General features: G+C 43.6%; 1 protein-coding gene across 1 annotated transcript in view; it reads left to right on the top strand.

The window, feature by feature from the left end:
• Positions 1–14,858, top strand: part of LOC311495481 (polypeptide N-acetylgalactosaminyltransferase 18-like) — a gene marked incomplete at both ends in the record, with an annotated part of 147,420 nt that overhangs the window by 116,783 nt on the left and 15,779 nt on the right. Inside the window, one exon of the mRNA XM_084554941.1 lies at positions 8,386–8,481. Coding sequence (XP_084411067.1) covers positions 8,386–8,481 — 96 coding nt within the window. The remainder of the gene's footprint in view (positions 1–8,385; positions 8,482–14,858) is intronic.

The following is a 14,858-nucleotide window of genomic DNA, read 5'->3' as shown; positions in this document are numbered from 1 at the left end:
ATTTGCTAAATGCTCTACTGTGTTACTGACTGCTCACAAACTCATTCTGCTTCACCTGTTTGCTTCTGAAAACAACTGTCAGCTGATGAGAAAGGGGAGGGTGAATCAAAACCTGACCGTTAAATCAAAACGGAAAGCTTAATGACGCCAAAATGCTTCGCAGAGCTGAAGGTAAACATACAATAAAATTCTATATTTTTAATGGACTCATCACCACAAGGGAATTTTCACATTACAGTGACTACGATTCCAGATTAGGTTGCTAATTTTGACGTATAATCCTTATTAGTCGTTTTTTGTACAGCTAGCTTTCACACCTGATGTAGACCCAAGTCTGCCTCTTCCAAATGGACATGGATGTGGATTTATAAAACATCAGTAATAAAAATCAGTAGCCGTACGCAGCCCCAAAAACTTACCAATTAACCAAATAAATCCTGATGGGGCAGATACAATTCCAAACAAGTCTGTTGTACGTTACGTTTTTTTGGCATTACATTTAGACCATTGTCCTGGTTCCTGATCCTTCTGTAGTTTTTTGTCCCCTTGCAGTGCAGTTAGAGTTGTTGCAGCTTCTCAGGTGTTGGGCCTGGGTTCTTTCCACCAAATAAAGTGATAGTTATCTTCCGAAAAATTGTGTTTATAAAACGTTCTGAACTTTGGCACAGAGCAAAACGTGTGGATGGTTATTTGAGTGGCTGCCTATTTAAAAATATGGATTATATTTTTTTCCTATTTGCTAGATTATCTGATTATGATCTCGATTCATGAAATCCTTGGATACATTTTTACAAATACATGTCATGCCCTGCACAGAAAATCTCTGAGAGCAGCGTCAGGACTAAAAGTTGATTGGAAGTAAAATGTACGACGACAGAGAAGAGCTGCACAAAAGCAAAACCTTATGCAAGGTGTGCACGGTGCTAGGAACCAGTGGCAATATTCATTCATTCATTCATTCATCTTCTGTAACCGCTTATTCCTGTTAAGGGTCGCGGGGTCTGCTGGAGCCTATCCCAGCTGTCATCGGGCAAGAGGCGGGGTACATCCTGGACAGGTCTCCAGTCTATCACAGGGCTAACACAGAGAGACAGACAACCATTCACACTCACACCTACGGCCAATTTAGAATCACCAATGAACCTAACCAGCATGTCTTTGGACGGAGGGAGGAAGCTGGCGTACCTGGAGAGAACCCACGCAGACACAGGGAGAACATGTAAACTCCGCACAGAAAGGAACCAGTCGGACCATTAGAACCCAGAACCTTCTTGCTGTGAGGCATCGGTGCTAACCACCACACCACTGTGTCGGCCAGTGGCAATATCAGTTTTGTGAAAAATTCAAAGCAAAATTGTTGAAAACAAAATTGAAATATCTCAAAATTAATTGATACTGAATCACACCAGGTCATCTCAGTGGGGTGGTGGTTAGCACTGATGCCTCACAGCAAGAAGGTTCGTCCAAAGACATCCTGGTTAGGTTCATTGGTGATTCTAAATTGGCCGTAGGTGTGAGTGTGAATGGTTGTCTGTCTCTCTGTGTTAGCCCTGTGATAGACTGGAGACCTGTCCAGGGTGGACCCCGCCTCTCTCCCCAGTGACAGCTGGGATAGGCTCCAGCCCCGTGACCCTCCAGAGGACAAGCAGTTACAGATGATGAATGAATCAAAAATTCTATTTACAGGGTTATTCGTGACTAGAAGATGCAAATAAGATTCATAATCTGTGGCCTAAGCATTAACATAACAATAGCATCTTTAACATCTCCTCATAACTCTCCACTATTTCCAGCTGTAAAGTCTCAACCGTGTGATTAAATATTGTGTTTTTCAGTGGTTTATTTTTTTTTTTTACACCACCTTCATTAATATTCCCTTTCACAGACTCTATGTTTTGATCTGCAGATATTATTAAAGGCTCTTTGCAGCGGCGCTATTCTCAGGTCTGTCCGTGGTTGTTATCATACGCCCTGACACATAAACACGTCCTCCGTGGCTAAAACACTTTCATCAACTTTCAAACTGTGAACTTTTCCATTAATGTTGAGTCTAATTGCGCTCAGCCCTTTCATGCGTACGCTTCTTTGCCCACTCCAGAGCACCGCGGCGAGGTACTGAAAGGGTGAACCTTTTTACGCCCGCTTAATTTCCGCACGGCCGTTCCCTCTCTTCGCCGAACGGCTGTGGGAGGTTTTTGCATAATTGAAAAATGACAGTAATCTGCTGAAAGCTGAGCACAATTGTCCCACCGCTCCGACTGCTCGGGCTGATAGAGGAAGAAAAATGACTTCTTCTGGGCCGAGTCCACTTGCTAACAATTTAATTTGGTTTTTTGATTGTCATCTTTGAGCCATTAAAACCTTTGAAAGTTACAGCCTGAGCGTGGACATAGCTGAAGTCATATGTCTCCTGAAAGCTTAAATGTGCTTTGAAAACTCCTCCAACTTTATTTCCTCCGTGCAAGAGAAGAAGAGACGCATGTGAAGCGACGGGGAGGAAAACCTACTCAGACATTTGCAGCAGCCGTTGAGTCTGTTGCTCTGAAAACAGCCTCCGTGTCGCCTCTTGTGTTTGTTGTTCGATAAACACTTCAGTCACGATGTGATTTGTCATCTGTTGACACTACTGAGCACGTGCGGGAGGGGTTGGGGGTGTGCTGGATTCCAGTGTGTGAGATGAAAGTGTTGCCGCAGCGACATCTGAGAGATGCAGATATGAAGTTTACATATTTGACGAAAAAAAAAAACATTGTCTCTGTGGAGATGGCCGCTGGGGAGAGCACAACAAGTGATGTGATGCCATCTGTGGACGGTGTTTACGAGCTCGCCTCTTGTTTAGCTCGGAGACAGAAGCACGGAGAGACGCAGCGCTCGAGGTACTACACGAAGAAATTAACCTTTTAACAATGCTGCCAACGTTTCTTGAAGGATGAAAGTGGATTTTGCTAAATTTGGCGCAGACATTCACGGTGCCCAGACTCCCAGATCACCACCAGGTCAACAAGTTTCCACCAGTCCAATGAAATAGGTCGACTATTGGAAGGATTTCTGTCAGATGTGGTGATGAAATGCCATCAGCTTGTCATCTAGCGGCGTGCAGGGGCGGCTCTAGACAATTTCTGATTGAGGGGGCCAGGGCACAGTATCGGGAAGGGGGTCCACATATAAAGAACACATGCAGTATCTTGTTGAAGATTTGAAAACATGTCACAAACTTATTACAAATGTAACCACAATCTTTACTCAGGACACAAACTCGTGCGTTTGGTATCAAAAGACTTAAGCATTGTACACCCACCATCCACCCTGACCACCTCCCTGCACCACCTGATCTTTTTTGATCTTGATCTTTTTTTTAGTTGTTCCTAAAGTATGTGTTGCGGGGGTGGGGGTGCCTGGTCTGGTCTAGGTGGGTGCTACATGTCTAAGTAACATCCACATGAATGAATGCCAGGTCCAGAAGTTTCCCAGCGGAACATTGAACTGTCACAAGATGGTCAACGTTATTGACTTCTCCTGTCAGTGGTTATAATGTTGTGGCTGATCGGTGTATTGTGAAGAGGACAGGTCCAAGCTTTTGTTTTGACAAATCTTCTGTAGTGTCGTAGTTGGGCCTTAAAAACTGGGCTAGAGGAAAAAGAAATTCCCTGAGTGGAGGGTGGGTGGGAGGCGGTCAATAAAATATCAGCTTATTGAGCAGCTGTAATGTGTGTGACAGCAGCGTGAGAGGCTGTGAATGTGGAACGATAGAAAGGCGAGCTCGGCCCTCAATAATGTATCAAGAACGATGCTGAATCCCCCGCGGGACCGTATGTGATGTGACTGCAGAGAAGCAACAGAGAGGAGGTGGATACGTCGTCAGTGATGAGACGGAGCGCTCTGCAGACGGACAGGAAAGAAAAGCAGCGTGTATGTAAAAGATATTAGTGGAAGATGAAGGTCTAGCCTCCCGTTTACTCACCAGAATCTACAAATATTACACATTTAGTTTAGTTTAAACACAGAGCACACATGGACTCAGAGTTGGAATAGATAAACAGGCATTTCTATTCAAATCCTCTCCTTTTAAAGGTCACTCAGATGGCAGACTTCAGACCAGTGGCCCTGAACGTTTGCAAAGCAGCTGAAGAAATGGTCCAAAGTCAGAGTTATAAGCCATAACGTCAAAGTTTCCTGCCTTCATGTCACCGTTGCAGTAACTAAGGGTCATCTCAGAGCAATATTTCATTCAGATTCATGGAATAATTCATACAGTATAATTCCAATGATTGCATTTAACCTTGGTTCAGTTCATGTTCACAGGGAAATTAAGACAAAGCAACCAAGACACATCTTCAACACCACTGACTGCAAAGAGTTTAGTGATTAGTGGAGCCTCAGCAGCAGGTATTTAACTGTTCTGTGGTTCATGTATCATAGTTCTATATATGACCAACATGTTCATATATGTGTTTGATTGATCAGCCACAGCATTATGACCGGAGAAGTGAACAACATTGACCATCTTTTGACAATTCAGTGTTCTGCTGGGAAACTTCTGGACCTGGCATTCATTGGTGTGGATGTTACTTAGACATGTAGCACCCACCTAGACCAGACCAGGCCTAATACTTTCCTTTAGTAATTAGGATAGTTAGTTGCTGTTATGTGGACAGGGTTTAATGCTAATACAATGGCAAATCTAATGGCCACTGTTTGCTTTGGTTTTAAAGCACATCATCAGTTCTGCTACCCTTATGTCGCCTTGTTTCCAGCAGCTGCAAGAAACCTATTAGTAAAAAGAAAACCTCTAAAAATCCATTGCGGTCTCTACCTTATGATGGATACATCCTTCTCTCAGGCCCGAGGCCGCTGCATGTCTGCTGGATGTGTGTAGAAACAAATGTTTTCTGTGATGATTTATTTTCTTGGTGCTGTGTTCACACATTGTCTCTGCTCATCCATGCCCGCTGCAGAATCATTTCAGGTTTAAACGTGTTAAAACCCAATTACCGGCCACACTACAAGAGTTTAGCAACTGAGGACGAGGCTGTCACTGGATTCTCAGGTTGCTTTAGAGTAAACCCATGCTAATAGCAGATAATGGTTTGTGGTGAAGTTTGTTGTGTTACCATTAAGGGCAAAGCACTGCGTTTGGGTCTCATCTTTTTTTAGTTATACCTCAGATTTGACAGGACCCTATTTCTAAGAGAAAACCAACACATCAGCCTTGACTGCTGGTGGTTAATGCAACACGGCTAACAATTTTCTGGCGTTGCTGAAATTGCTGCCGATGTCAGCCATTACTGCAAACATGTCCCGAGTCCCGTGCCCAGATTTAACGTGCTCCTGAAAGCACCACGGCAAAAAAAAAAAAACTCCTGTCACGCAAGGAAATGGTTGTTGTTGTTTTTAGAAGCTTAGACGTGAATTGCAGTCATTTACCAAAGTGCTGCCATTTTCAGTCATTCTGTCCGTAGCTCCTGTGCGTCGTCCTTTTTTATTTATAGCAGGTTTCTTCTCGCTCAGCTCGAGCAGAACTCGTGCCACCTGACCTTCTCTTCAACGTGCAGACAGAGACATTGATGGAAAAAAGACGTTTCAAACTATATAATTTATTTCAAGGTAGCGAGGTTTCTCTGAGCTGAAGTATTTCTTCCACTCCACGGTACTCTTTTTCTTTTCCTATGTGCTGCTCATATAACTCATATTGTTTATATTTGACGTCCAGCTCCATTAATCTGACCACCAGCACGGCCACTTCTATCATGTACAATAACTCTGTATCCACTGAGTTAATTGCTGAGATCTGGAATCTGGAGCTTAATGCGCCTTCATGTCCGTACTGAAGGAACAAAGACAACCATAAGTATTGATTTTCCAGCATTAATCTACATATTTTGCACAATTAGTTTCTAATCGTCTGTGGCGTGTGGCCAAATTGAGGGAATAACCTGCGATGACACTTATTTTTTCCTTTTGAAATATTACTCAGCAGCTGCCAAAAAAAAAAAAAAAGGTGAAGGTTAGTCTAAAGTGTGTGCATGACTTTCTCCTGGCGAGCAGTAATTAGCCTGCAGTGGTTCCATTTGTCTTCACTTTAACGACACAATTAGAGCTGTGTAGTGCACCACTCTGTCATAATGGAGTAATTAATAATGTAGAGACAGTGAGAGAGAGACAGATGGAGGAGAGAGAGAGGGAGAGAGAGAGAGAGAGAGATGCAGTTTTAAATGCCTTTCGTATGTATAAAGTATAGCGACACATCTATAACTGGAAAATGTGTTGCAGGCTTAAATAACTTTTTAAACACTTTAGGTTTTAGTGGAATCCTCTTTCTGCAGCTGCATCAATTTAGAATCACCAATGAACCTAACCAGCATGTCTTTGGATGGTGGGAGGAAGCTGGAGAACCTGGAGAGAACCCACGCAGACACAGGGAGAACATGCAAACCCCATACAGAAAGGAATCAGTTGACCATGATGGATTAGAACCCAGAACCTTCTTGCTGTGACATAAAATCCTTAAACTAACAAAGAAAAAGAAAAAATCCTTTCATTTACTTTCAATATTTTATTAGCCTGGGCAAAGCCAGACTCATAATCAGATAATAACTGAGTCTAGCTACACCATCTGGATTTCATTAAGGGGCGTGTTTCAACCAATAGAGGAACAAAATTAAACTCTGCGTTCAACTCCACGTTTCTCAGATGACATGTATGACTGCTGTTACTCTTCTGTACATCACCACTTAAAGCCCCGCCCACATGATCTGATTGGCCCGGCAGATGTTTGCAGGAGCGGAATCAGCTCCCAACAGAGAGACTCCAGACCAACTTTTTACCACTAATAAAAGCAGAGCTGCCAACTCTCACGCTTTCGCCGTGTGACACACGGTTTTGCCTGTTTTCACACGCACTCACGCCACACATCCAATTTCTCACGCAAAAAAAAAAATCCGATCTTGGTCCGAGACTCTTCCGTTCCTTTTCAAACTCCACGACGGTAGATGGCGCTGATGAGCGCCCCTGAACCTTTGCGCTGCGCTACACCTGCAGTGCACCCCTTTACTATCTATGCCTGCACCCCGAAGTAGACAGAAGAAGAGATACAGAGACCACCAGGACAGCAGGAGAAACCAGAAACTACTTTGAGAAGTCTGATAAAGAAGAGAATCTGAGCTGAGACTAGGCCAGTATAACCATGCACACAGATCATAGACAAGGACTTTACCCAGCTTCTGATCTGCATCTGATACTGATTATGCCTCATTTTAGCTATTTTTGTAATGCATTCATCTGTTTTATTGCTTGAAAAAGTTGTACTGTTTAAGCACTTTATTTGTTGCACTTTATTTGTCTCTGATGGACCATGTGGTGGGAGACTTTGAATGAAGAATAATGTCCCTCCCTAACTAATCTTGTGTCGTTTTTGGCTGAACATAAATCATTAAGTGCTCTTAAGAATACAATTATTCACAACATAGGTTAGGTTTTAGTTAAGAATTAGTTTAATACCATTTTAATCAAAATATCAATCAACCTACCAAGGTCAAATCTTAAACACTGATCTATGAATAAGGCTTTATTGTCATTTAGGCACACCGATAGTTTGCTGATTGAATGTTCAGCTCAAGTCTACAGACTAAGACCTACAAGTCATGATGCCGAACATGAATCAGAATAAGTTCAGGTATTGCACATCTTTAGCAGACCGCCCAAAAATGCACTAGAATGCTGGAAACCACATCTACTTAATCCAAAATCTCCTGGGGGTGGACCTTCAGCAATGTCTGCTTCACAGAATGTAACCAGTATTGTCCATCTTCAGTGGGCTGCCCCTATCAACAGCTTTGGACCTCCCCACAAACCACCAGAATGCAGGGTACAACATGGGTACAGCATCAAATTAATTCCAATTATCTTATATCTGAGCCACCAATTTGTGTGACTGCGTTCACAGCATAATTTTGGTCACCCACGACAAAATCTCACTCCAAGGTTTTTTGAAAAGTTGGCAGGTATGTAAAAGTGTGGGTGTAAAATTTCCGTTAGCTTCCAGGCTAATGTGGAGCTAGCATATTAGCCATCACACAAACTAATCCATGGCTGAAGTGCCCTTGATCAGAGCTGCCAACCGCTTAACGCCTGCATGGCTGCCCAGTGCTCAGGCTGTGCTCGCCAATCTTCAGCTAGGTTTTTATTGAAGGTTTTCCACCAGTGACATATTGTGATAAAATCTATGACTTCTTGGCTCTGTTGCTTCGAGTGATTTGATTTTGATGTGTGTTTTCTTTTTCTACCTTCACTAATCAAACGCACGCAGAACCAATCCATTAAGTCTTATCATGGCTGGAGATGAAAAACACTTTCACATTCCCTCTTTCTCCTCCTCCATGTCTCCAGCTGAAGAACAGTCTGAGGGAAGACCTGTGCCTGGACCAGGGACCCGATACCGACAACGTCCCCATCATGTACCTCTGTCACGGTATGACGCCTCAGGTCAGTGGGTTTTCATTCTGCCTCTTCAAACCTAACAAACACCAATGAAGGCCGATCGCACAGGGAGATATGAGGCGAGCTCGTCAGCAGCAGATAATTGGACCGATTCACAGCCTTTTGTTGTTTCAAATGAGGGATTTAGAAAGAGCAGGCAGTTGCATTAAATTGAATCATAGCAGCAGAAATTAGCGAGATCGGCCTCTGTGATCTCTTTAGAACTAAAAGGCTGTGTAGTCGGCGTGTTGTCTCGTTTCTAAACACTTATTTATGGAAGTATTTTGACATCACGAGCCCAGCTGTTAAAGTTGCATGAGTTGAGTTTTGCTGATTATTCCGGGGGCGGTGGAGCGAACAGATAAACACCACAGTAACATATTTACACTGTGGAAAGGGAGCTGCTGAATACTGGATTTGTGCCCACCGATTGGTTTATCTGAACTTTGATTGAACAAAACGATTTGATTGGCCCGACAGATCTTTGCAGGAGCATAGTCAGCTCCTAAAAGAGTGACGCCAGACCACAGACTGTATAAATATGGACGGCAGAAATGCTCCTCAAAAGTGAAGCCAAAGCAAGTAGAGCTCCCCCTGGTGGCTGGCTGCAGTATAGGTCATAGGCTCCACCTCCTCCATGTTAGTGGGCAGGACTTGGGCCAAACTAAAACACTAAAATACACGTCAAATAATTTCTTTTCAAGGATGGTTTCTGTCATTTTAGGTAGTTAATATAATGATGATGAATGTTCAAGTGTGAATTTTTTGGATAAGTTTCATTTTAGCTAGTTATTAGACGCTATAGAAACAGGATGTGACATAATGGTGACCACCAGTTGCCATGCCAACCGCTCTGTGAGAGTTGTAAAAAACTAAAAATTTAAAAACAAACACAGTGTATAATCCAACATTTCCTTGTAACTGGCGGAGGTAGAGCAGAGCGTAGTATTAATTAAACAAAAACGCGAGTGAGTCTGGAGGAAGTGTGGGCGGGGCATCGATATCGCTGCTCCACGTGGCTCCACTCTCGGACTCGTACTGATCAGACCCTGGCACCAAAGTTGCAAGATGCCACCGTCCGTATCCCCAGGAAAATAGTGTCAGTTTGGCCAATGACAGGAAGTGGGGATGTATTGTCCATATTTATATACAGTCTATGCACCAGACCAACATTCAGCCCCAAAAGAAAAGCTCAAATAATGATAGTTCTTTGTATGAAATTATTGAAGGATTATTGATTTTGGGAAAACTTAGGTGCATTAACGCATTCTATTTAGTGGATAATCTGCTTTTGTTTCCTTTCTTCATGGCTTCCTGGGACCGAGCCATCATTAATACATCTGTGCTTCCCCTATACTCTGACAGGTCAAGATGTCTGCCATGACAAAGGTCTGTTAGTTAGATTAGTTTCAGAGCCGTGGGTGCGTCAGTGACGCTGAGATGCTGAGCTGTGGAGGCATGTATTTCCATAATGAGTGGGTCAGCTAATTAGACCATTGATCTAGAATGAAATGTTAGCAAAGTGGCTTATATATCACCGAGCTATAATAAGCCTGATCCGTCTTGTGCTGCGTCTGTTTGTCAAGGGGAAACTTTTTTATTTTTTTTATCCTTTTGCAGCTGAAATATCTGCAAAGTTATGCTGGAGTCACTGAGGCCAATCAACAGCTCTATCACCTCGCTGCAGATTTAAGGCCATTTAATTCAGAGAGGCAATAAAAGCTGCACTTATTGCCCCCTTAATGGAGACTGAAGGACAACAATTTATAAACCGAGGGAATGCGACTGCGTATTTTTCCACTTTTCAGTGCTTTGAAACGCTCTGCAGCTCCGCACAAAATTAAAAATTCATATTTAACTGTCAGCCTTGTACAAAAGAGGGCTCGCATAATCTGAGCTAGACTCTTGAAGAGCTCGCCGAGGATGCTCCCTGCCTCGCCTCCATTGTCAGTAAAGTTAATAGCTTTGACCGGCGCCTTGACGTCGGAGACATCCAACTTTCTTTCTGGGTCACGCTCGGTAAATACGGCATCAGCCGCAGAAACAGCTGTGTTTGCGCTTCGCCGCCTCTCCTGTCTTCCCAGCCTCCCGTGTCGTCTCTCTCTCTCTCTCTCTCCTGGAGACAACACAATCAGCAGGCGCCGATAAAGAAACTGAGTTGTTAGTGCATTTTTATCTCCCCTTACTGTCTCTATTTATTTATTTAAACAGGAGTAATAGAAGTAAGAGAGGCTGCCGCCGGCGGTCCTGAGCTTATTCTCTTCACAATGAAAAGCTTAATTCTGAGTTTGCCAGTAGTTTTTTTGCTTAAATTGTGTCTGGCAGCTTAATACTTTGTGGGAAGTTGTCACGATAATAATAGGAATTTGGCAAACGGAGGAGAGGACAGGTGACTGTGTTCAGCCTCTGGCAGAGCAGGCGGCCCAAAGTGATTCGAGACAGTTTTATTTATATAGCCTCAATAATAATTGTCTCAAGACAGGACAGTGGGAGGGGGGGACACATCTGCTTGAGGGCAAACATTAAGTAGAGGATACATATACCGATCAGCCATAACATTATGATATAATGCAGGGCTCCCTTGTGGTGACTCATCAGAGAATGGACATGGGCCTTCTGAGGGCGTCCTGTGGTGTCTGGCAACAGAATGAGGGGAATTGAGGGGAGGGGCCTCTGTGGATCATCCCACAGATACTTGATCAGTTTGGGATCTAGTGAATTTGGAGGCCAGGTCAACACCTTGTGCCATTTCTGACCCTCCTGGGCACTCCTCACCTGATGATCCTCTATCATATGACCTATACTGCAGCCAGACGCTCTTGAGGAGCTGTCATGGCGTCCACTTTTTGTACAGACTATGTAAGCATCATTGCTTTGGCCCCATGAATTCTTACATTTTTGCCTTCAATAAAGCCTTTCCTAAAGTGTTTTTGTGTGTGTGTCTGTGTCAGGCTGCATCCTGCTGGGGATGGCTGCTGCCATCAAGGAGTGTCATTGCTATGGGGTGGGGGGTCCTGGTCTGGTCTAGGTGGGTGCTACATGTCTAAGTAACATCCACACCAATGAATGCCAGGTCCAGAAGTTTCCCAGCAGAACACTGAACTGTCACAAGATGGTCAATGTTATTTACTTCTCCTGTCAGTGGTCATATTGTTGTGGTTGATCGGTGTATATTCCATCCAGTTCCTCAAATCCAGAATCTGAGGATCACCCCTATATTTATTAAGTCATATCTTCTTTCCTGTAGGTAGTGTCATACCATCCCACGTTCTTTTATGTTCTACAACTTCCTAACGTCCTAAACGTGTTAACAACCTTACGATCCGATCCTGTGAAGCTCAGAAGGAGTGAAAGATCATTCAGTGTCGATGCTTTAAAATCTGAGCAGCTGTTTTGACAACTTTTAAGACGTAATCGTCCTCAAAGCTGAGCACGTTGCTTCTCCCAGTCTGTGTTTCGCTTGTTTCCGGTCAATGAAAAGCTCGTTCATTCTCTCAGACTCCAGCAATTCCAGCTTGTCCATCCAAGAGAAAATGAATGGAGCCATAATTCACCCGCTGCACTGTAGCATGTCCTCCGATAACGGGGGATATTTAGGGGCTTTGCTGGGATGAGTCGAGATAGCGGCGGAATATCATTACACAGAACGGGATCAGCGGGCGGAACTAATCACTTTAGAGACTCCACATATTTGGGCTTTTTGAGTGGGAGGTTCATACATACGTTACGCTGCACATAAAATGAAGTGGAACTTATTATCTATGCTGTACCTGCTGTGATAGTCAGAGAGGGATTAGAGAGCGTTACCATATAATGGATGAAGCCCTAATCTTTCCCGGTTAATGGATATTTTCATACACGTTTCGCTGGTAAGCCTCCCATCCTTGCATTAGCCTAATGAAATTTCAGGCCTCTGTGACTCACCCTGCTCAGACTGACACAGTGAAACAATAACACGTTCCCTCGGATGCTTGTGTGTTAAAATCTGGAGCTCTTCGCTTCGTGTCCGGAAAATGTCGTGTTTGAAAGACGTCAGCGAATCGCAGCCTGAGGACGGAGGGCGAGAAGCAGCGGGAAGCTCATCGTAGCCGACATCAAAGACTCCCAACACTCCTCGGGTCTTCTATCAGGACTTTAACGCTTCTCATTCCTTATTCTTTATTCATATGGAGTATGGTTTGTAATGTTATTTCCCTCCCCCCCAGGCCCTTCTTATTCCCCATTCAGAGCCTTTTATTGTGATTCATCCAATCTTTCAGATTACCTCTGAGTCCTCTTGGTTCTGAACAGAATCATTCCGTTTCAGAGTGAACGGATGGACGGATGTGGCCTTGAATACCTGATGAACTGTCAAGCGTCGACGATGCATAACGTTCCTCAATTTCCTTTTCAGCCATTTGACGGGGGGGGGGGGGGGGGGTGAGAAGGTTGTTCAGACGAGGAGTCAGACAAACAGAGTGAGAGATGTTGCAGCCGGGGTAATTCACCTGCTCAGGGGGAAAAGCACTTTTCCAGACGTGCCGGTAAATGACCCCAGCTATCGACCCCGTGCTGCGTTCGAGTGGCGTCAGCTGGAAAAAAAAAAAAACCTGAACCTGAAGGTCTTGGTGATCACAGGGATTGAGGCTCGGGACAAAGAACAGGAGCATGAAAGGAGAAGAAAAAAAATACAAATAACAACAGAGCATGTCAAGATTTCAAGTATTTTTTATTGTTTTTCCAGAACGACACGAAGTATAGATAGATAGATAGATAGATAGATAGATAGATACTCACGTTAGCTGCTGAAGTACTCTTTAGAGATGGTTTTGTCACATTTTCCGGCCTGATGAGCATCTTGAATGGAAACACATTTGCCCTTGAAATTAAAGGGTAATTACCGTTTTTTACAACCTGGACCTTATTTCTGGCATAAAATAAGATCGTTTACTCACAGATATAACTTTGGTGTCATTTGGAGTCATTTGGACGATATTTAGATCCAGCGGAGCGCCGCGTATATCCATATAGTGGGAGCGAATGGGGCACCGAAACACAGCCTCTAAATAACGCATTATCTGCCACGAAACTCATTCATTTCTCCAGTAGTTTTTTATGATACGCTATTGAGTCCAGCACTACCTCTTATCATCATCCAGGGTCTGTAGATTGACCTACTAGCATACGATAACAAAATATTGGTGAAATGAACGAGATTCGCGGCAGATAATGCGTTATTTAGAGGCTGCGTTTCGGTGCCCCAGTCACTCCCACTATATGGAAATACGCGGATCTAAATATCGTCCGAATGACTCCAAATGACACCAAAGTTATATGGGTGAGTAAACGATCATATTTTATGCCAGAAATAAGGTCCAGGTTGTAAAAAACGGTAATTCCCCTTCAACTGCATATGTAATATTGGCTCATTTTCCCGAATAAACAAATATAATCTTATAGTTTCATTTGTTTTATTGGGTTCTCTTTGTCTACTTTCAGGACTTGTGTGAAACCCCGCTGATATTTTGAGTCATTTGCATGCAGAAATGTAGAAAAAGTCACATTTCTGCAGCTTCTCCAGAAGAAAGCACGCTGAGTGACGGTTGGTCGATAGTTCTGCAAATCCTACAAGTACGCTGACCCGGGCGTTTCATCACAAGAATAAGCGTCACGACACGAATCCATAGTGTTCTTGTAATCTGTGTTTTCTTCTAAATGCTGAAATTGTCTAGAAGCCAATTTTTTTTTGGACCCACCAGCTGTGCACACATCCTCGACTCTTTATAAACAAGCCTGCATCCCATTTGGTCAATTTCAGAAATGAATGCAGCCGTCGAATCGGCGGGGCTAATCTCAGGCCAGTGCAGGAGGCGCGGGGTGACGATATTTATTCGAGCGAGTAGCGAGAAATTGCAGTGGAAATTAAGCAGGTAATAGAAATCTGATCTGTGCCTCAATATTGGTGTAGCCTTGCAAAGAAGATTGGTTTGTGGCCGGATCAATAAAGTCTGAAAATTAGACCTCTGAGGCTGTTTACCGGGGAGGCATTTGTGAGCGTGTGTGTTTCTGGGTGTGTAGTCCTGCCTTTGTGAGGACCTGTTAGACTTTCTGTGCAAAGTGCCGTTCTTCTTGATCTTATTTGAGGACGTGACTTCATTGTTGTTGTGCCATTTCTTTATACTTTGACACCAAGAATTCTCCCAAGTATAGCAATATGAGTGTGTAAGTGTGTGTACTGGCGTGCCTGTGCGTCTACACAGTGACAATTACTTGGATATTGAACTTGTAAGTTCAGGAAGAAATGAACAAGCTGCAGGAAATCTTGCAGCAGAATTTGATGTTTGCAAGTGGCTCGGGGAGGGGGGAGAAAAAAACAGGCCTTGATAAAGAGCCGGACAAGTTTA

This window comes from Chelon labrosus, assembly GCF_963514085.1.
Source record: "Chelon labrosus genome assembly, chromosome: 11".
Taxonomy (NCBI): Eukaryota; Metazoa; Chordata; class Actinopteri; order Mugiliformes; family Mugilidae; genus Chelon; species Chelon labrosus.
This window is presented reverse-complemented; position numbering and strand designations above follow the sequence as displayed.